The 21,588-nt window shown below is 46.3% G+C and overlaps 1 protein-coding gene across 1 annotated transcript; it reads right to left on the bottom strand.

Annotated features, from left to right (window-relative positions):
• Nucleotides 1-3,354: 3,354 nt before the first annotated feature.
• On the bottom strand, nucleotides 3,355-17,798 carry CYP46A1 (cytochrome P450 family 46 subfamily A member 1). Its single transcript, XM_027458607.3, has 15 exons — nucleotides 17,609-17,798; nucleotides 14,918-14,995; nucleotides 14,551-14,632; nucleotides 13,932-14,005; nucleotides 13,160-13,246; nucleotides 12,252-12,390; nucleotides 11,558-11,668; nucleotides 10,621-10,777; nucleotides 10,214-10,276; nucleotides 9,172-9,244; nucleotides 8,649-8,733; nucleotides 6,617-6,727; nucleotides 6,259-6,347; nucleotides 5,250-5,316; nucleotides 3,355-4,858 (listed from the first exon to the last, which is right to left on the bottom strand). Exons 1-15 carry the CDS (start codon nucleotides 17,752-17,754, stop codon nucleotides 4,697-4,699), a joined length of 1,524 nt encoding a protein of 507 aa, XP_027314408.1. The 5' UTR covers nucleotides 17,755-17,798; the 3' UTR covers nucleotides 3,355-4,696.
• Between the last annotated feature and the right edge of the window lie 3,790 nt (nucleotides 17,799-21,588).

The following is a 21,588-nucleotide window of genomic DNA, read 5'->3' on the forward strand; positions in this document are numbered from 1 at the left end:
GGGGATGGGGAGGGAAGGGAAGGGCTGGGGCGGAGGCGGCCGCAGGCACCTGCCGAGGGGAACGGCCCTGGGGTGGGGAGAGGGGAGAGGGGGTGGTTGTGGGGTACAAGGGGTCGGGGTGGGGCGGGGAGCGGCACCGCTGCGGGCTGAGGGGAGCCCCCGCGGGCTGCTGGTGACCGCTGCCGCTCCTCAGCGCCCTGAGGGGTGGGCTGTGAGGGAGAGGGGCAGTGGTGGCACACAGCCAGCTCAGCGCTGTGATTTGTGACACACGTATAAAGAAGAAGAAGCGCTGCCGAGGTGCTGAGCTTGTGGGGAAGAAGAGGAATGGGACGGGACGGGACGGGACGTGGTGCCTGTCCCTCACCGGAGCAACGAGAGGGAGTATGAGAAGTGGCACCGCAATGGAGCAGAGACTGGAATTCAGCAGTAATTTTACACATTAAAGAGCCTGGGGAGGGCAGGCAGAGCCCTCCTCATCCACACCACTTGCTCAGGCTACAAAACTCGGTAAAATAATCCCCCAAATCTCCATCTTGTGCCTGTCCCCGCATGGATGGGTCACAGCCCGATCCCAGAACAAGCCTTCCAGTAGCTGAATTTCCTTTGTTGCTCTTTAACCTTAATAGCTCTTTAATTAGTGTCCTTATTTTCAAATCAAGCGTACATCTGTGTCGTATTAATGAATATTCATTGTCACTGGAGAGCTCTTAAATGCATTTTTACCTGTGTTTCCAAGGGAATAGATGCCAGCTGAATGCGGTATTATTTAATTTCAGCATGTCCTCAGCACCATAATAGTATCAGGACCTATTAGAGAAGGCTCACAGATACGTAAAAGGAATAATGATTGATTATTTACTTGCTTTATAGTAGCACTTAAGGGCTCCTGCCAAGGCTCTGTTGTTCGAGGCTTCTTACAGAGAGCAGCACAAAAGGCAGCATCCCCTGACCAAGCTGGCGCCTGCAACGAGATGTGCCAAGGAGCATCCCTAGCAGGCTGTTCGCACATGATGACCACGTTTTGCACATGATGACCATATTTTGAAGGATAAGAGATCTGGATAGACTCAGTGCTTCTGTGCCAGTCAGCCTCAGTGCCAGGGGAAGGTGCTGTGCCCTTTTCTGTCACATAGATGTCACCTTAGGGTTGTGGCAAGGGAAGGGGACAGAGTGCCAGCCATCTGGCCATAGGGTGTCCTGCTGCCCAGAACTGTCTCACCCAGGAGCCCCGGGGACCTGTGCCTGGTGAAGCAGGAGGACCAAAGGATGGTTTGCTCTGAGGGTGCAAAGCCGTCAGAGGAACTCAGAGCAGAGCTCGCGTGTCTTTGGCCTTGAGAGGGAACAAGAAAGTCCCAAACGTAGCAAGCAAGCTCCCACCAGGGAGGGTTCTAGAGCTGCTTACCGCAGTGGCTGACAACTAGCTGTGACTTGTCAGAAAAACTTTTCATATAGAGGGCTTATGTGAGAAGGGAGGGCATTATAGGAAGCTTCCTGAGCCTCTTAGTTTTGACCTCTTTATGTCATTTTATCTTCAGCTTTCTGAGCTCACAATAACTGCAGCTGAGGGGCTGTGAATCTACAGCACAAAACAGGTCGCAGGCAGTAAAACGGAGCCCAGGGCCCCCCGTTCGGCTTCAGTGTCACCTGGTGGCCTCCAAACACTACCACAAGACAGACAGCTAATGATTAATTACAGGTAATGTCATCAGGTGCCCTGCAGTGCAGCCCAGAGCAGCATGGGCAGCAAGACGGAGAAGCGTTAAAATGATCCTACTGAGATGCTGGCAGGATCGCGGGGACTCACAGAGACTGAACGTGCTGTACACAGCGAGCACAGCACTCCGAAGCTGCTGTGGTAAAGGAGGCAACCAGGAGCTGGCTGTGGCTGGCTAAATGAGCCTGAAGGGCAACAAAATATCCCGATTCATACTCCGCATACCTGTCTCCAGCAATAAAGGGCAACAACATATGTTTTCTTATCTGCATTCGTTCCCCCAGAGGCTACAGATAGATCAGGCCATCCGTTGCCCAGAAAACACGAGGCTCTGGCATAATTGCAAGGACTGGCATTGAATCCTGAGCTGAGCTCCTGCGGGTTTCCTGCAGGGGCTGGGATGATGTTCCTGACGTGCAGGATCGTGGTTATTTTCCCCGCTTCCCTCCTGGCACTGACATGAGCTGTGCTCCTCCCTGGAAATGTGTGTGGGTCTGTACGTGAGGTGTAGGAACAAAACTGCGAGCCTGCTGTGCTCCAGACCCCGTGCCATGCCAGCTCTGAAGGCATTGCCTTCCCCTGGAAGACAAAGGCTCCTTTGGGTGCCTCCCCTATCCAGTTCCCTCCCATCCCAAGAGACTCTAGGCAGCAGCTTTTTCCCTGTTTCTCCTCTTATTTTACCACAGTGGTTTAAAAGGGATAAGATCAAGCTCTTGGGTTAGGATAAAAAGCTAGGGAGAAATCCTAAGGGAAAGTCCTCACACACATGAAAGTCCCGGGCGTCGATCCAGAAGAGGTAGGCAAAGAGTTTACAGGTTTGGGAGGGGATCAAAGAAACCTGCAACAGCCATCCTTTAGAATAGGAGGAAGGTTCAGGCACCTGTAAGAAACCCTTGGGAATTAGCATTGCCGTCAGTACCCTCATTTTGGGGGCAGCTTTTTACCTTGACTGCTGATTGAGCTCCTGCGTGGCTCCACGGAGCCCCCCTCTGCCTGCAGGTGTTCATCTGGGGGAGCCTGCAAGCGAGGGGAGCTGCTGGAAAGCTGCTGGAGGGCAGGCTCCTGCCTGCAGGGCTCAGCCTCCGTTGCTGTCCTTCTTTCCCATTGTACTTCTAAAGCTTGGCAGAACCTGTGCAAGCACCCGGCTTACATACCAGGCCCCCGGGAGCAGCTTTCCTGAACATGCCCTCACCCTGTTTTTGGAGGACGAGGGATCACCTCCTGGCTGGGGGTGCTGGATGAAGCAGAGAGCATTGCAGCACCTCTGCACAACGTCCCTGTGGCTTAGACATCACCTACTGTCTCCAGTGCCCTGCGGGGGCCCAGGACAGGTTATCTCCCAAGAGAAGGAGCTGTCAGGGCGGAGAAGCACTGCTCCTGTTCGGCACATCGACAATCAGAGCTTGCCATCTGCTGGAAGGCGACCAGCACTGACAGGCAACACTGGCAGGAGCTCCTGGGTGGAGGAACACATGCTGCTCCCCTTCGCAGCCACCCCGACTCCCGGCACTGCCAAGATACTTCCCTCCCTCTGACACCCCCTCCGAACGCAGCGTGCCACCCGCACGTCCAGCCCGACACGGGGCAGCCGGCTCCCTGCCACATCCGCTCCCAGCAGCACACTTCCAGCTGGAGACACCTCAGGTTTCCCAATCAGGTTTTATTCACGTGCAGGAATACAGGAGCAGATCTCCAGCAAAAGGGATCGCAGAGCTGGTCTAGCAGTGCAAGCGGTGTCACCTCCGGGTATCAGTAGTATTAGTACGCTGCATAACATCGCTTAGCAAAGGCAGCATCAGCCCTACTGGCCTGTTATCCCACTGCTGCTCTGCATCAGATGGTGCACGAGTGGACCCAAGGAGATCTCTGGGAGGTTATCCTCCTGGTGTGGAAACCACCACGGCAACTTGTCAGTGCACACACCGTGTTCTCTGTAACACTGCCAGTGCCAAATGTCCTGAATTCCCTGCATTTCATGGCAGATCTTATGCCCAAACTCCTATTAGGTATCCATGTATTTCTGGAAGGTGGGATTTTCACATTATCATTTTTCCCCTAGCTGAGCCAAGCTGAAAGGCAGCACAGAGCAAACAGTTTTGGAGCAGCTGCAGGAAAGGCTGCAGGACGTTCTCCTGCCTCTGGCTCAAGTTGCACAAGCATTTCTTCGAGGAAAGGTCAAGTTTAAGCAGCGTTTGACTTTAGGCCCTCACTTCCAATTCTGCTGTATATTCTAGGCTGTCTGGTCCAAGCATTCGTGTAGCTTCACAGTGAGCCAGATGGGGAAAACAATCCAGGTTTAAATGAACCCAACGAGACCTCCCCAAAAGAGCAGCGCTGCCTGGATTGTGAACCTACACTCTGACCAGTGTTGGAAGGAGAAGAGACTGAGGAAAAATGAGGCAGAAGAAACAGGGACAATTAGTGGCCACAATCTCTGATTTTTGTTTCAGATCACTTCTCAATCATTTTTCTCATTTACAGCAGGGATAGAAAGACTGTTTTACCAAGAGAATAGCTCCAAAGTTCTCTTCCTAAATTCAATCCAAATCTTGTGCTCTACGATGTTTTTGATTTCATTATGTAAACACAACATTCCCCTAACGAGGGATTACTTAGACCATGTCGTGTTGTAAGCAAAATTAGTGGAAACTATCCACTGGGATTTGACTCCAGCTTTGCATGGAGCTCTCAGGGATACTCCAGTGAAAAGATGCCCTTTTAAAATTCTGGACAAAACCAAATAGTCCCCCAGGAACATAGCAGGCTTTGCAATTCCAGGTATGTTTCCAGATTGAAGATGTTCAAATATATTCAGAGTGAATCTCCTAAGGTTTTCTTTCGTACATGATGAGAAAGTTAGGAAAATTTCCAATCTGGTAATCCTCTAAAGGGGCCTGTAAAATCTAACCTTTGATTACTGTTAAAATCTACGAAATCTGACGAAACTCAACCACTTCCATTTCATGCTCCCCTTCCTGAGGGTCACGCCTGGAAGCGTTTTGGAAGGCTCCTTGGCTTTAATTTACACATTACTCCATCTAGTGGTCGAAGGGTTCCAGAATCCAAGAGTTTAAAACTCTGCCCTGGTACCAGCTGGAATTCAAACCTCTGCAGCAACTTTGCCATCACCACTTTCGCCTCCATCTGTTAAGAAGAAAAGCAAACTTGTTATCAGTGACAGCAAAAACAGCTTTGCCCACAGCTGCTTAAATCCAGTGTGCTATGTCATACTGCTTTGTCAATATAGAGATTTAAAACTTAAAAACTTCCTGGATTTCATGACAATTAACAGGAACAAAGATCTTCCTTGTGTTTATGCTTTTAGCCCTGTTTTGGCAATCAGAGTGTCAGCCCAGCCATTTTAACCTGCAAATTTTGAACACCAATGCTAAGACGAACTGAGAGCAATGTTTCTGATCGCAAGGTAGAAACACGCCCTGCCTCTTCCTTGCGCAGGGTCAGTACAGGCCCCGTCTCTGCATACTATGAACTGGTACAGGGACTGATAACAAAACCTCACTGCAGAACTCCTTACCTGTGCAAACACCTGCCCGATACAGGAGCGGGGTCCCAGCGAGAATGGAAAATAGGAGTAATATGGCCTGCAGAGAAAAATATTCAAAACTGTCATTCTGATGGCTTTGTAATAAAGAAAGAAGCAAATACTTTACCACCACAGCAAGTAAATAGTCAAAATGTCATCCCACCTAGCTAACTTGTCCAGGCAATCTCCAAATTAACTTTTTTTTTTTTTTTTTTTTTCATTTAGAGCAGCAGTATAGCTCTGAAAAAAAATCCCTAATCATCTCCACTTTGTGTTGACTCAGCTCACAGAGATACTTTTATATATGCAAACCTTATTTGTTAGCTGAATTTCAAGCAGACTCTAAATGTTCCAGCCCATCATGGGGCATAACGATCCATATGACTGTTGGTCCTGTGGGCAAGTCTGAACCACACCAGTGAGAGGACATCTGGTTCAGGAAACCAGACTAACTCCCATCTGAAGTAAAGCCCCTGAACAACAAAGTAGTTTGATGTAGGGAGCTCAGCACTATCACCCCCGCAGCAGAACTTCTTCTGCCCTTGGGCCCCTCATCCTGCCTCTCATGTGGAGACTGTTCAAGCTTCCTGGGGTAAAAGCTGTCACACATTAAATGCTGGTATAGCCTTAGGGCAAATGCTCTGTCTGGTTTTGGCCAAGACTTCGACCTCAATGTAAATATTAAATAGCATTAGCACCGGTCTTTTTTGTAAGGCATAGTGCGGTCTAAAGAACTTCTGAACAAAAGCTGCACACTGTTGTTTTCCATTTGTATTTGGATACAGCTTCAGTGTTCAGAGAATCACGGAATCATAGAGTATCTTGCGTTGGAAGGGACCCACAAGAATCATCAAGTCCAATTCCTGGCTCCACAACCCACACGAGTGTTACTCATACTTGGAATGGGAAAACAGTTTTATTCTGCTTTCTTCCTCTTGAAATCTCTCCCTGTAATGGTTCCTTGTTACATGTGTAGTAAGCTGAAAGTAAAATAACTTACTTTGGTGCATCTTTGCTAAATCGGTCTGGATTGAAAGTGAGTGGATCCTCAAAGTACCTTTCCATCCGCCCCATGATATAGGTGCTGAACTGCCAAGAAAGAGTTTATTTGCGTTAGTCGGCAGAAGTTTACTGAAAATGCCTCCTTGCCATCACAGATGCAAAAACATCCCCAGAGCGTGCACTCCTCAGGCCAAACTGACAGTTTCCCAATTCATACCTCTATTTTGGCCACAATTTCAGTGAGGCCAGGAGGAATAGTCAGGGAGTACTTTGGCCTCTGATACACACACATGTTGCATGTGGATCCACTGCAGCAGGTAAAAGCTGCTGAAGGGGGATGTTGCTGCAAGACTCACAATTACTGTTGTGTTTGCAGGAATCCTGACACCTTCGATGACATTTTCCTTCTCTGTCCAGCGTACCGTCCCTGGGACGGGCGGGTATAGCCGCAGAGATTCCTTCAGAACCTGCATCAGCAAAAAGCACAAAAGGTCAGTTAGTTTATACAGTGTAGGAAGCAGAAATAAAATTAATTACTTCCCCACGGCCTTTCACTCCGGCTAAATGGGAGCTTTTGACCTGTGGAACAGATGCTGGTTATCTCCCTTGGACTCCTGTGGGAAAAATAAATGACAAAGTCAGCTCCTTTGCTTCAGACCTGTTCTTTCTTATGACTGGTATAACGAGTATAGAAGTAAAAAGAGGTGAAAAACACGAGAGATACCATGCATTGAACAGATCTAACACCTAAAGCTGGGTTAACAACTAAGTGAAAAACTCCTGGGAAGGAAATTCAGAGGGAGTATCTGAGAGTGAAGTTCATGCACCCGGCGAGCCGTGCTCAGAGCTTGCTGCCACCAGCATGGGTGGCTGCTGCCACCTCCTTCCCACCCTCAGCACTGTGCTCCTGCCTTTGTGCTGCTGCTGGTGCACGGGGAACTGCGCCAGGTCACAGCACCAAAATGACAAAAAAACAACCTGGCAAAGAAAAACGAATAAGGACCAGTGAGAAAAAAAAGTGGAACGAGACCATTTCTTTTGGTGGCACTGAGCTGTAAGAATGGCTTATTTCATGAAAGTGAAGCCTAATTAACAGTGCACATTAGCATTGCATTGCAAATGCAATTAACGGTGTGTATGCACGAGTGAATTAATGAAAAAGAAGAGTCGACAAAAGGATTCAGAATTGCTTGAATGACAAGAGAGGAGTCCCATGGTCTCTGATCCTCCAGGGACAGGCTGGCTCTCTGACCAAGGGCAACTGTGATTTTGCTTGTACAGATCCAAGCTTGTTCTGTTAAATAAACTGTCTGCTTTGAGAAGCTCTCATGTGATCTGTCTTAACACTGAAAGGCTCAGATACCTAGTCCTAATTGGAGTGGTGTAATTGTGATGATGTTTGGAGAAGTCTGGAGAAACCTGCTGGTTTCTGTAAGCACACAAGGATGTCTTTTCCTCACAAGAAATGGACTTTTGTAATTTATCCATCATCAAAGTGCCGTGATTTGGGGGATGGGACATGGCAAATGGTAAAACACCAGCACCCAGCTCAACAGGGCAATTTAAGAGATGAGTGATGGTGGAAGACTACTAAAATAACAGGAAAATTTAAGCAGGGAGAGTAGTTGCCAGGACTGTGATTCAGCCCCTCTGGAGGGTTACTGATGTTCCCCCATCTTGTTAAAAAAGATATGCAATGTGAATGCTGGCAAGTAGCCAAGCCCTGGCTTTACAGCTCATTACTAACTTTCCACAGATAAGACCTCTTTTAGGACCAAAGTCTCTTCTTTTTCTTTTTTCTTTTTTCTTTTTTCTTTTTTCTTTGTTTTTTTTTTTTTAGTGACTAAAGAGGGTTTAAAGAATGAAAAACTAAAAAGAATGAAATTGTGAAATTGCAAAAACTAGCCATTATTTTTGGTTGTCTTCAAATCCTGCTTCGTTTATTGCACTATGGTGAGATCATAGTTGGAGATGCTTTAATAATAATCAAACAAAAATAGAGCTGGGAGTTTGGGAACTGCGTGGGACTCATGCAAAGATTGGGCTCAAGGTTGCAAACCCTTCTTAAAATATGACTACAATTTCAGCTTAAACAGGTAGGGATTAAGCAACTCCACTCTAGCTTCCTGGCTGGTAATAAAGAAAGCAACCAGTGAAGGAATCGTGTGGGATTTCAGAATGAAACCCTAGGAGCACCCTTCCCAGCAAGGCTGGGCTGCTGCAGATGGCTCTCTACCTGCTCGCTTACTCTCTGAGGACAAATACCGTCAGCATCTTGGTGTTGCTCCTAAATTCTTAAAAGCGTGGAGCTCCTCTTGGCAGTCACATGACATGGCAGGAGCGCTACCAAACAGCTCTGACTGGTATCTTACCTCACTCCCACAGTACCTGTGATAAGTACTTCAGTTTGCCAAGATCCTCATAGCTGATGTCTCTCTTGGCACCAAGGACTTCATCCACTTCGGCCTGAACTCTACAGTTAAATTAAGAAATATTAGTTGCAGACACCCATTTTTTGCTAGGCAAGCTGACAAAGTACATTTTTTACTTTCCAGACATCGAGTTGGACTTTGACTTCCATCCTCAGGCAAAATGCCTACTGATTCCCAGCCAGCCTGCCTGAACTTGTGCCTCGTTATCAGGGAGCAGTAATGCGCACACAGCACAATCGGACCAGGCAGCATTCAGGACCAGCTTCATATAAAGGCTTTGAAAAAAAATCACATAGATGGAATTGAAATAATTCATCCCTTTCCTTTTAAATGGTAGGTATATTAGACTACCAAATTGTTTCTTTTGGAAAGGAGGCTAGAATTTATTAGGAATTGATCCTAGCTTTTTGATAATCCTGATAATTAACTTCACCTTGAAATTAACAGTGAGCTGACTTTGCAGATGAGAGCGCCCGTACCTTTCCATTATTTCAGGATGCTGAGCCAGTGCCATTACTGTAAACGACAGCTGATTGGCAGTGGTTTCATGACCTGACAACAGAAAGAATCAGTTGAAAGCTTAGTATGAAATAAGATGATACTGTTAAGGTCTACTTGTGTTATTGTCAATAAAAGTCATGCCCCAAACAGTAAATTTCAGGTCTGCTAGAAATTAACTGAAACACTAACAGGGAGGTAATTTCTATATAAATGCCTTTCAAGAACTACAAGAACAAGACATAGCTGGTAAAGATACAAGCTGTCTTGATCAATTCATGGCTGCAGTTGTTATATACGGCACTGACTGGTTATGAATTCCCTGTCAGCAAGGGTCAGCACTAACACTCAGCAGAGGCCTGGGAGATTCTTTGAAATTTCTTTGAAATATTCTTCGAAATGTTTGCTTTATGTGGATTTTTTATGAGGATTTTTTTATGCATATGCATCTGTTCTGTTTTAAAGCACTACAGAAAACAGACTTCTTTAAAGTTGTATTTGTTGAAAAAATGTCTTTTTTGCAAAAGAACAGTATTTGACCCAACCCCATGAGGCCACCTAAATCCTACTGACTTGCCAGATCAAACTTTCTGTGTTCTTTACCCCATGTATCTCTTTGGCCTCTGCTTCTCCTGATGGCCTTGGCAGTGCCCTCCCCGACCTGGCACTGATTAATGCCCTTAGGGCAAGAATGGCATTCACTTGTGTGGGTGAGGTGATGTGATGTGAAGACCCCTGCTTGTACCCCAGCAGGCAAGGCCGCTCCCTGCACCACCACCCTGGCTTTAATTCCTATGCTGATATAACAGAACAAGGATAAAACTTAATTTGTCTGTGAGAAAATGAAGAGTTCTTTCCAGACTTTGCTCAGCTGGTCTTACATCAGTATAATGATGCTGTCTTCCAGCAAAGTGACTCCTGGTCACAGCAGCATCGTAAGGAGTGAGCAAAGCTCTCATAGGCAGCCCAAGACTGAGCACAGCTTCCCACATTACATATACAAATATTAGAGTAGCTACTAACCCGCAACAAAGAAAGTGACAAAGTTATCCAGCATGTTTTCATCATCTCTAGTTTCCTCCAGAGCTGTCAAGACAGAAAAATGAATGAGATTAGAAAATGACCCTGTACCCCAGCTGGAAGAGTCAGGGCACTCTGCTCTGCTTCGAGCATTTTTTCTGAGGTGAAACAGGGAGGGAATGCTGAGAGGACTACTTGGTGGGGACCTGAACCAGTACTTGATCCAACATCAAGAAACATGGAATTTTCAAAACAAGTCCTAATACGATTCCTCAGTGTGAAAAAACACGTTTCTGAAGTCATTAAAGGAGGACTGAGTCCCAGTGTTCAGATCCCCAAAATATTTCTTCCCAAATCTCAGGAAAAGCATGCCACAGACAAATTAACTCAAAGAGCAATGAGTTTCCTACCGTCTCCTTTCAGTATCTGCGTAAGAATATCTAACGTGTCTTCCTTCCCACTCTGGATGGCTTCTCTCCTCTGGTCAATGCACTCCTTTCCCACACGCCGCAGCAGCCTCAGGCTCTCCCGGGCCTCCTTTATCATTTTCTGTTTTCCTGGCATATACTGAATACAGAATGTAGTTAGTCATTGTATTCCTTTTGCTGGTAAAAACACCACCAGTGTTATTTTTCAAGTGAGCACCTCATTTCTATTTTAACAAATATGTGTGCTGTCCACGGAACCAAGTGAATGTCCCCGAAGTGAAGTGTTTGGGCTAAAATGAGAAGTGTTTCAGTCTGTGCATGCTGATGTCCTGCCTTGTCAGAGCTAACAGTTAAGCACTATGAGCACAATTCCTCACCTCCCCCCAAGGAAAGAAACTGTAGTACGTGGCACAGAATCCAACCTTTGGACCAAAAAGGGAAAACAGGAGCTCTACAAGTCTGAACCACAGCTTTCTCGAGAAGCAGTGGAATTTAACTTAACCATTTTAGATTTCATCCATAATCTCTTAGTACATGAATATCAGTCCAAAATACTTTTTTGGGGGTAAGAAAGTTCAAATTTCTTCCACCTTGAGTAAAGGCAGAAGTACTTCTTGGACAAACAGCAAGGACATTCCAATTTTTGCAGCAATGGGTGTGAAAGTATAAAAGGACATGAGAAGGGGAAACATGCAGGGGGAAGGAGAAGGCAGAAAGACAGAAACAAAGCATTAAATAATAATGTCAATTTTGTAAGTGTTTTAAAGTGCTAATTAATTTTATCTCAGTGCACGTTGGAGGAAAAGAACTACTGATGATGTTTTCCCTGTCACATATGGACCACACACAGCTCCAGCCCCATACAGAGGCAGAGGCTCCAGCTGGACATGTGAGAGGACTGACCCAGGAGCACACTGACCTTCACAAAGGGGATGCGCATCTCAGTCATTCCCTTCATAATCATGGTCACAGCATGTGGGAACGGTGTCCGGTCATCACTCAGCGCGTTCAACTCCAAGCCAAAGGCTATCTGAGGAGAGGGAGAGAAAAAGGGAGCCACCTCCTAATCCTTCCTGGCTCAGCAGGGCTGGGATGAAACAAGAGGATTGCCTCATGCTGACTGTCTTTTACCAGGAAAATGCCTCAGGCTAGGTTCTGCCCTGCAGGAGCCTGGGAGGGAAGGGTGATAGCTACATTAGGCTTCCTCCTTATTTGGGGGAATTCATATTACTCTCAATTCATGTTTCTCATAAAGAAAGGAAGAGCCAGTATCAGGCAGACTTCATGCTGATGTATAATAATTAACACAACACGCACCCGTGAACAAATAGCAGTGCGCCCCTTTTGTCTGGAGGGGTAGGACTCATGAGGCTGTAAGGGTTTTTGCAAAGGGCCCCCGGTGCAGCATGCTGCTGGCCACACTTAGATGACATAAATCCTTCCCTAACTGCTCCTTCCTATGTCTCAGTCTGAATGGAAGTGTCTCAACTGCTGCCTCAATTCTTCGGGCATTTCTGGGTAGAGATCTGTTTCCCTGGCTCCAGCTCCTGATCCCGCTACTTCCATTCCTTCCTGCTAACTGCGAAGGAAGCAAGAAAGCAGACAGCTGGTACCTTTGCAATGACATCCAAAGTCACCCGGCTCATCATCGTCAGCATGCTAAACTCTTTCTTTCCATCTGCCTTTTCCTCTAGCTTCTCCATCAGCTCCTCTGCTTTTTCATTAAAAGTTTCCATCAGGCCAATCAGGTAGCTGAACAATTAATAAAAATGAGTGATCGGGCTCTGGGGAGGACATCTTTGCTCAGGAAAAATTATCTTATTGTTTTCCATAGAAAATTATCAAGAATTTATTTTAATTTTTATTGTTTTAATTGTATTTATTATATTGTTGTATTTAATTATATTATTGTTTTAATTTACATTGTTTTAACCTTAGATTTATAACAAATTTGCCTTAGTACTTTAAAAAAACAAACATAAAATGAGCTAAATTCCTCTTGTAGAAGCGCAGCTCTACCCTACCACGTAAATAACAGGTGCCATGGCAAAGGGCTTTGGCCTGGGCATGTCGAGGCAGATGGACAAATCTTCAGACCCAAAATGCAATGTGTCTGCTTCGTACAGGCACTCACAAGCAAAACAGACCAAGCCCCAACTTATTAATCAAGCTCTGTCTCCCACAGGGCGTCACTCAGACAGGTGAATGATTAGGCTTGCCCACTTCAAATATCTGAGGTCTGTTTTCAAATGGGATGAAGCAGCCATCAGCACATTCCTGGGACCTTCCTGCCATCACTGAGTTTGTATGGGTGTCACTCCCACGGGAAAAATCCAGTCCGGTTGTACTTGTCAAGGGATCAATGTGTTACACTGAATGTAAAATACAATTCTGACAACAAATTGGTTTTCTCTTTCTAAATATAAACTAAAAAAAAAGAACAACAACAATAAAAAAACGGACCAACAAGAGTGAGAATCATGAAAATACAGTAGATACAACAGATAGATGTTTGCCTTACGTTCGGCTGAAAGCTGGATCCATCACCTTCCGCTGCTTGTGCCAATGCTCGTAGTTGCGATCGGTTACCAAGCCATTCCCCAGAAATCTGGCATTTAGGAAAACAAGGACAGGAACAGTTTTCAGCAGGGGAGGCAGCCCAAGCCTGTCAAGTCACAAAGGAAACTTCCACATCTACTTTCTTGTATTTTTCCCATGCGCAGAGTACATTGTTTCTGCGAGTACACAATCTTTTCATTGTTGTGGACAACAACGGAATTGCAGCTATGTTTTGCCTGGTATGAGTGGACCGCTGAGTCCAACAGGGAATGCTGGCTCATTACACAGGTTCCCCAAAACAACTGCTGTGCAAATATTTAACATAATAACTGCATTATTCTGTGTTCAGAAGCATCAAGATAACAGTGAAAACTCTCATTTTCTATCATTCTGTTTAGGAGCTGGAAACTCCAGTGCATTTAGTGCTCTAAAATCCAAGTTTGATGATGGTCAGCAACCTATTCTGAGACTAACTGAACATCCACAGGGGAAAAAACATAAGATCAAGGTAAAAAATCCAACATAACCTCCTGCCTGATCAGGAAGACATTCGACTTGACACACGCACATTCAGCATCATTTAGTAGATACCTGTTGCTTAAATATGTCTGGAATTAGTCATTAATCTCAGTGCTAAGACAAATGGTCTGACTCAAAACGAGTGTCACGCCTGTGCCTTTATTAATCTTTCACTTATTTTCAGATCACAGCGGCTTCAGATGGATTTTTCCTACCTTACGCCGAACATGTTGAAGATACGACCATAGACCAGGGGATCCTTAGAGTACTGCGGTGACATCAAGAACTCCTAAAATCAAACCTCAGGTCAGTGAACGCTGAGTGCTCTCTGTTTCCCAGACAAAACATAAAAAGCCACTCACACATTCACTCTTTTCCTCCTGTAGCAACAGACTACATGAATTATTTGGTGTGCTCTGATTCCCCAGTTTCCACACTGATAACTTGTTTTGCATGCCTGTAGCACTTTTTGCCCAGTGACCTGGAATCTCACTCTATGATTATTACAAAGGTTTAGAGGAAGAAATCCAGCCCTGTTGTGCCTTGTTCTTTAGAGATACTAGGCTCTTGCAGATGGTCTGCTTTTCAGAAAGGGTGGATGCTTGCTCTATCTGCAGTTTAAAGGAAAGTAACAAAATAAATCAACTGATTAAGTAAGAAAATAAATCTGGAGAGCTGAGGGTGCAGGCCCCCTCGCCCTTGCAACCCAGCCAGAGTCCCGCTCCCTGAAGGCACAGGCTGCTGCACCACACTGTCCTAACCACCAGACACCACCTCTCTTTTTTGGAGGGATGGGCTGATCCCCACTGTCAATTCTGTTTTATTCTGCAGTACCTTCACTCCTTCAGGACTCAGAATCATTACTGAGACTCTGTGAAAAGCATTAAACCGTATAACAGGTCCATACTTCTCTGACCTACAGAAAGAAAAGGAAAAAAAGAGATTTATGGTACAGAACACCAACACCTAACAGTTCAAACCTAACAACTTCAAGGGGCCAAAGGAGCATGGACTTGGAATTACTGCAGACTTGAGTGAATAATGCTGCTAAGAGAAAGATCAATGCTTTCTTTTCTGTCTGGTAACTCTACCGACCTTCTGAAGGATGCTAAATATGTAACTCAATGCCTCTGTGCCTTGTTTTCCCAACTTGTATAACAAAAGCTACCCAAGTCTAGCTTAGTGGTGTGTCTCAACTTACCACTGCAAGAAAAGGTCGTGTATGAGCTCCTGTTTCTCCATCATTCTCCAAATGATTGGCAGATGTCCAAATAAAAAGCTGCATAAAATGAAGTAAAGAGTGTCAGGAGGATGCCAAAACAGGGGTTTGCATGGATTGCAATGCTCGGGACTGGTATTTCGGGAGGGATGGCTGTGGAAGGATGTGGGGTGAGCTCCAAGACCCTGTTGTTTTGCTGTGGTCTAATGATGCAAAGAACAATTTGGAATGACGCTAGCACTGGGTAGACGTTCTGTTTTTAAATGAAACAAACACGCTCCAGATTCTTTGCCGAGGGAAACAAGCAGGGCAAACCCAACTCCATTTCTGTGGCTGTGTTTATAGCCCTGCATGTCCGTGTGCCATTTATTCATTGTATATCCTTATCCTTGTTGCTCATTGGACGCAATATGTGTTGCTTGTGGTTTTCCTCCTGGTAAGGAAAGGTAAAAATAACACAGTGATGCCAGCGCCCAGCCACCACCCAGATAAGCTGCAGACCTTGGTCACTTGGTGCCCCTGCACAGCCAGGGGGATCGATGCAGAGAGGCAGGACAAAGTGCTGCCTGGCTGCACACTCACGGCGGCTTTTTTTCTGAGCGAGACTATGAAATGTTGAAGGAAAACTTAGAAGGATTCACTGATTCATATGGAAATAGCAGAAATGAATAAAAAGGGTTAACTCTTCACATACAATAGCTGTATTCAAAAGTCAGAGATCAATTTCTTCCTTCAGATGTGAGCAGGGAATTCCCACAGGCTTTGTGCACATCTGAAGGAAGATTTGGCCAAGCTCCTCTCCAAATCAAGCAAGCTATGCTAGAGATCTGTTTTCCATTTGAGACACAGAGAGCCATGCTATCATCCTCTTCAGTATAAACAAGCTATAGGGGAAAAACAGGCTCTTATTTTATTTCTGTTGGAACTGGTAGGTGCTTAAAATAACAAGCACTCAACGAAGTTACACAACATCTACAGAAACTTTTAATCCTTCCTTTGCTTGACTCCTCTGCTGTAACTGGACTCCAAAAAGACAAAAAGCTCCAAAGAAGACAAAGTCCTTTGTTAGCCAAAGCTCCGGGAACCACTCTATCTGCAGTGTATTGAAGCAAGGTCCCACTCACGGCTCCCCTTGTGTGGCTAGGGAGTTGTGACAAACTGGATGTTTTGTCCTCTGTCCCATCACTACCCAATTCAGTTAGGTGCTACAACAGGCCTAGAGCATTCATCCGCTAATGAGAAGTCACAACTCCTCTCACTTACTGCATGCCATGAAAAAACTATGCAAGGGCTTGGTTTGGGATATATAATTAAGTGACATTACCATCTGAAAACATGCATTTACAAAGAAATCCTTTTTTCCATTTCTTACTATTAGATCTCTAATACTAAGCAAACCTTTAAAGAGACAACCTTATGTCTTCAAAGGAGAGCCACTCACACGGCAGAAACGACACAAAGCCACTATGACTCACGTTTCCAGCCTGTTGTGCACAAGCCTCATTTAGAGATGTGCTGTGTTGGTCCAGATAAAACAAATCAGCCCAGGAAATCAAGGGTGTTAACATAATCTTGTCATCACGCAGCCATAAGGGCTGAGACAAAGTCTGAGGTTTTGATAAGATCCTCCTGCACTTCATCCTAAAACAACGCTTTCTTAAGCTTTTATTAAAGGTAAAGGAAAGAGACAAGAATGAAGGGAATGGGATGAATCCCATTTTAGCACCGTGAGATCATGGAGTCATTTGGGTTGGCAAGGAGCTCTGGAGGCCACTGGCCAAGTCTCCGGCTGGAGGCCAGAGCTGCATGACTTTGCTCAGGGACTCATCCAGCCACTCGGGCCAGTGTTTGAGCACAGGACGGTGAGGTTGTTTTGCCTCACACCTAATTGCAATTGCTGTATGGCAGCTGGTGTACATTGCCCTTTGCGTTGTGCTGTGCACCTCCAAGGAGACTCTGGCCCCATTTTCTCATAACCACCTGTGTACTAGGGAGGTTACATCTGCACCCTGTGCCACCGTTTTTATAAATTACTTATCAGAGCTGGAGGTATTTGATCTTTCCTACCTTGGATATTTAGGAATGGAAGTGTTTGTGCCACAAGTACTGAAATGGGGCTTTTGGACAGTTGCTGACCATTTATACTTTTGAAAAGCTATCAGGTACCATGGGCTCACAGGACAGACAAGCTTGCACATAGAGAATCAGTACCAGAAACCTTCCTGCAGAGGACCCGAGGCTGATCACCACGATCACACCTCAAATCCTGGAGAAGGGACAGAACAGCCACGGGGTTACTCAGCTGCCGTTAGGTTAGGGCGTGACTTCACACCTCAAAATGCACCCAAGGACAAGCAGGTTCAGGTCCCGCAGGATCCCCCACAGCCCTAATACCACATCTGACCCTGATGCCACAAGTAGGCTGAAACCTGCGGGTACGTCCCTGTGGGACTGCTCGTCTCCCAGAGCACTGGTGGGGTGTCAGGGCACCTGCACCCAGAGGTGCGGTTAAAGGGACTCCTGGGTGCCATGAACACGCTGAGGGGAACCCAGAAGGGCGATGCTGGCTCTGAACCCCCTCCGCCTCGCTCCAGCCGCAGGGACACCGGGACAACACCGGGACAACACCGGGACAACAACACAGGGGCGCCCCCCCGGCTCCTGAGCCCTTACCTCTCGCGGGGGGCGCCGGGGATGTGGTCATACTTGGCGTGGATGTGCCTCACGTAGCAGCAGTAGAGCCCGGCCGCCAGCAGCAGCAGCAGCAGCAGCAGCAGCAGCAGCAGGGCCGCGGCCGCCAGCCCGCCCAGCGCCGCCATGCCCGCGGCACCGCCTCCCAGCGCCGGGTGACCGGCTGAGGGCGGGCGGGGCGAGCCGCGGGGACACGGGCTGAGGGCAGCGGCCCGGCCCGGCCCGGGGGGGTGGCCGCGGGTTGTGTGTGGTGAAATCGTGTAATTAGTGCGATTGTGTAACTGTGATAGTGCTAACGCCTCCTCCCAGCTCGGCACGGGTGTTGGGGAAGGGACGAAGTGCCAAAGGGGGTTACTGCAAGGGTCTGGGGACCCGTCGGTGCTCTGGGGGTGATGAACAGGAGCAAGCCACACGCTGTGCCCACTTCCAGCTCCCCTCCCAGCTCTGCTGCCTGCCCTCGGGGTCCCCCTCACTGCTGTCCCCACGGGGACAGGAGCAGGACACCCCGCTGCCTGCCGGGCACACCTCACCCACAGCCTGTCACTGAAGGGCGTCCCCATTCCCGTGCTCCTTCCTCACATACACCGTACTCAGCCTGCCGGAGACAGGATGCTAAACTAGCTGGATTTTTATCATGTCTTCTATTTTGCCTCCTGTGGGTCTCTGGCATGTTTCTCAGTAGGAGTTATCATCCCTGCTTTTTCCAGTGTGGTGCCTTTCCCGGGTTGTCCCGCAGCATCTCCCACAGGCCCATACCTCTCCGCAGTAGGAGGGAGAGGCTGTAATTCATAGCACACCTCACTTTGGTCCATCTGATGCAGAAATCATCTGCCAGGTACCCCCAAGGGTCAGCTCACTTAGGTTTTCAAAAGGAATGACTGTGCTAAAAGGCCACGATCTGCAGGTTTTCCTTGGTCTTCCTGCGTCATTTCTCCTTGTGTGTGAGACTAGCTGATCAGAGATAGCAGGGAAGTGCTGTCAAAGCAACAACAGCACATGCTGGTGTGAGAGTTTTTATCTTTATTTCGTTTTTGTTTTGCAATGCAAATAGTTTCGAATGGCCTGATAGTGATAGAAGGACAGTGGAAAGTCAGTGGTGAAGGAGAATTTAAGGGGCACCAATAGCACCTGGGACTCTTCTATATGCTGCTTTCCTGTGTGTACGCGTGTCTGCCTAACCCCCACTAGCAGCTTTGTGGCCAACTTACACAAAACTTGCCACAGAAACATAGATCACCAAAAGCTTCAAAACCAGGCAGATAAAATTGGACTGGCTTTGTGATGTGAGTGAGGCCAAGGAGAGGCCTGGCATGGCAGATGTCAGAAGATGACAGATTTTCTGTTGGGAAGCATAACTTCTCAAGGCAGACATGGCCAAAACCTCCCTGTGCTTTGGTTCCTTGGCCTGGAGTTGGGTGGTATCAGTGCAGCAGGTCCCTGGGGAGGCAAAAAGACCAGCTCAGGCAGGCTCATAATAAACCCATGGCAGCCAGGCAGGAGCTCCTGGGCTTTCCTCAACCACTGAACCTCCTACTTCAGCCTGCAGGTACAAGGGCTGCTTCATGGGCATGCCAGCGCTCTTCTGGCCTGGCATTGCATAGCACGGGTAATGAGTTAGGTGGTAACAACACATCACAACCTCTGAGAGCCACAAGGACTTGACAGTGCTCAAATGGTACAAAATGCCAGAAACCACAGTCACAGCTGTCAGTACACAAGTCGATTGTATTTTGTTTTAATATTGTTTGGATATCTGTTAAATTTAATCTTAACATTGATTTTTCTTGAGTCAGTACTTCTTTCTTTGGTTTGAAGTAACTGCAACAACCCTGGAATGATATTCCCTTGTGTTTTGAGTACACATTTCCACTTTTTTTTTTTTTTTTTTAATCTGGAAATAGTCTGGTTGGTATATTCTTAAAGACCAACACTATTATAACCTCTGGTTTTCAGAAAAAAAAGGAAAAAAAAAAAAGCTAACATTCCTTCCCATTTGGTCAGGCAATATACATCATCATCATCTCATGACATGAATAGCAATCACTGGGGAAGATATAGATGATCACAATAACAGCACCACCCCAAGAAGGTGCTAAGAAACTAAAGCTAGGTTGTGAAACCCCATCTTTAAAGCCACTCAATGAGCTTCCTGATGAAGTATTGATTTTCTGAGTTTCATTGATGATTTTTTTTTTTCAGAGTTATTCAGGAATAGATTGCAATTATTTGTAGGGTTCATTCATTTGAAAGCACCTTCAAAATACTTCCGATAGAAAATTTCTGCTTGTACCTCGTCTGCAAGCAGTCACGAGGTGTATTTAATAGGTGATAAAATATTTGGTGTTTTATATGTTTTGATGGGATAGAGAGACCATGCAGTATAGTTCTCATCCCTGATTGCAAAAGGCAAATTCCCAGAACGAAGCTTCTCCCGCAAATATAATTATCAGCTGATAATTCCCCTTCCATAAATACTCAACATAGGAATGCAAAAATTACCTTACATTGCAGTCTTTAAAGATAAGCGTTAATTAAAAAATAAATAAACACTTCTGTTTTTATTTTAACATGCTTAAAAACAACAACAACAACAACTTTTGCTTGTATTCTAACATGTTTTCTGTACCCTGGAGAGAGGGACATGATACAAAGGCACTGCACTGTTGGGTTTGCCCTCTGCCTGGCACCCGCATGCTGCACCAAGCAGGAGCAGCGCCTGTGCCCGCTGCCTGTGCCCGTCTGTCGCTTTCCTGCTGGGGACTGAACTGCCATCGCGTGGACATTTTGCCAACTTGCACCTTCCCAGAAACAAAGAGCAAGAGCAGAAGAGAAGAAAGCTGGGAACTGCTAAGTGGTGTGAAGCTACGAGGCGAATTCGAAACATTAATCGGACCTAGGATTCGTGCAAACTCCTCTTCCCTTTTGTTTGTCTTTTCGTAGCCATTCAGCTAGAAAATGTTTACTGCTCTCTCTCTCCAGGTCCATCACTGTACAGGCTGCCAGTGCGGACAGCAAGGAGAGGGCAGAGCAGAGGCTTCGCTTGTGCTTGGCAATACCGAGGCTGGTATCGTGTGGCAATCTCAATTTGCCAATAAATACATCTCTAAATAAAGAGCTTTTAAGTTTACCGCTAAATGCCTCCATCTGTTGTATGCCACTGGTTCAGTGCAGATGGTGATTAAATTAGTGCGTCTCCTGGAGAATTTACAGTCTTTATAAACCCTCAGCCCCCTGCATTAAGGTCCATATGGAACTCATACGGGTCTGGGGCTCATGTAAGCAATGCACTTCACCCTTGTCCAGTGGAAATGCACATTTCAGGGCTGGTTTTACTAGGTGTTCCCTCCTTTCCTGGTCAGAAACATGGTCTGGGTGGAATCTGAGGACTGAGTGCTGTTTTGGGATTTTGGTCCTTCTGGCCATCTCTGCTGCACCTCAGGAAGCCCGCACACAGCACTGTGCCAGCACTCTTCAGCTAAGACTTGAGGATTTAGCTGTGCCCAAGGGGTCCCTAGGGCACATGGTAATGCAGAAATTAGGTAGGGGTGCAGGTTTTTGTACACAGGCAGAGAAAAATCAAAACATTTTGTTTAACTGAAGGCAAACAGCTTTCACCGTGTCTGCACACAGTGTGCCTTCACTTGCTTCTGTCCATCTCACATAGCTGCTGTATTGTGGCAAATAGTCATTTGGTTTTAGTAGTGCAAAAGCTAAAATTCTCTGCTCCAAGAATTGCAAAATTCAGTGAACAAAAGTTATCTTCTCAAGCTTTCTTGCTACAGGATTGCAGCTCAATTTACCATTGAATCTGAAGAGCTTAGACAGAAAAATATTCTGCGTGTCTTTGAACATGGCACTAGGACACCATGGTACCAGCAGACAGTTATCCGGCTCACTGCAACACTGTCTGAAGGATATACCCAGATTTCAAAATATTCATTGAAATAAACTTCCCAAATCTA

The sequence above is a fragment of the Anas platyrhynchos genome, chromosome 5 (assembly GCF_047663525.1).
Source record: "Anas platyrhynchos isolate ZD024472 breed Pekin duck chromosome 5, IASCAAS_PekinDuck_T2T, whole genome shotgun sequence".
NCBI lineage: Eukaryota > Metazoa > Chordata > Aves > Anseriformes > Anatidae > Anas > Anas platyrhynchos.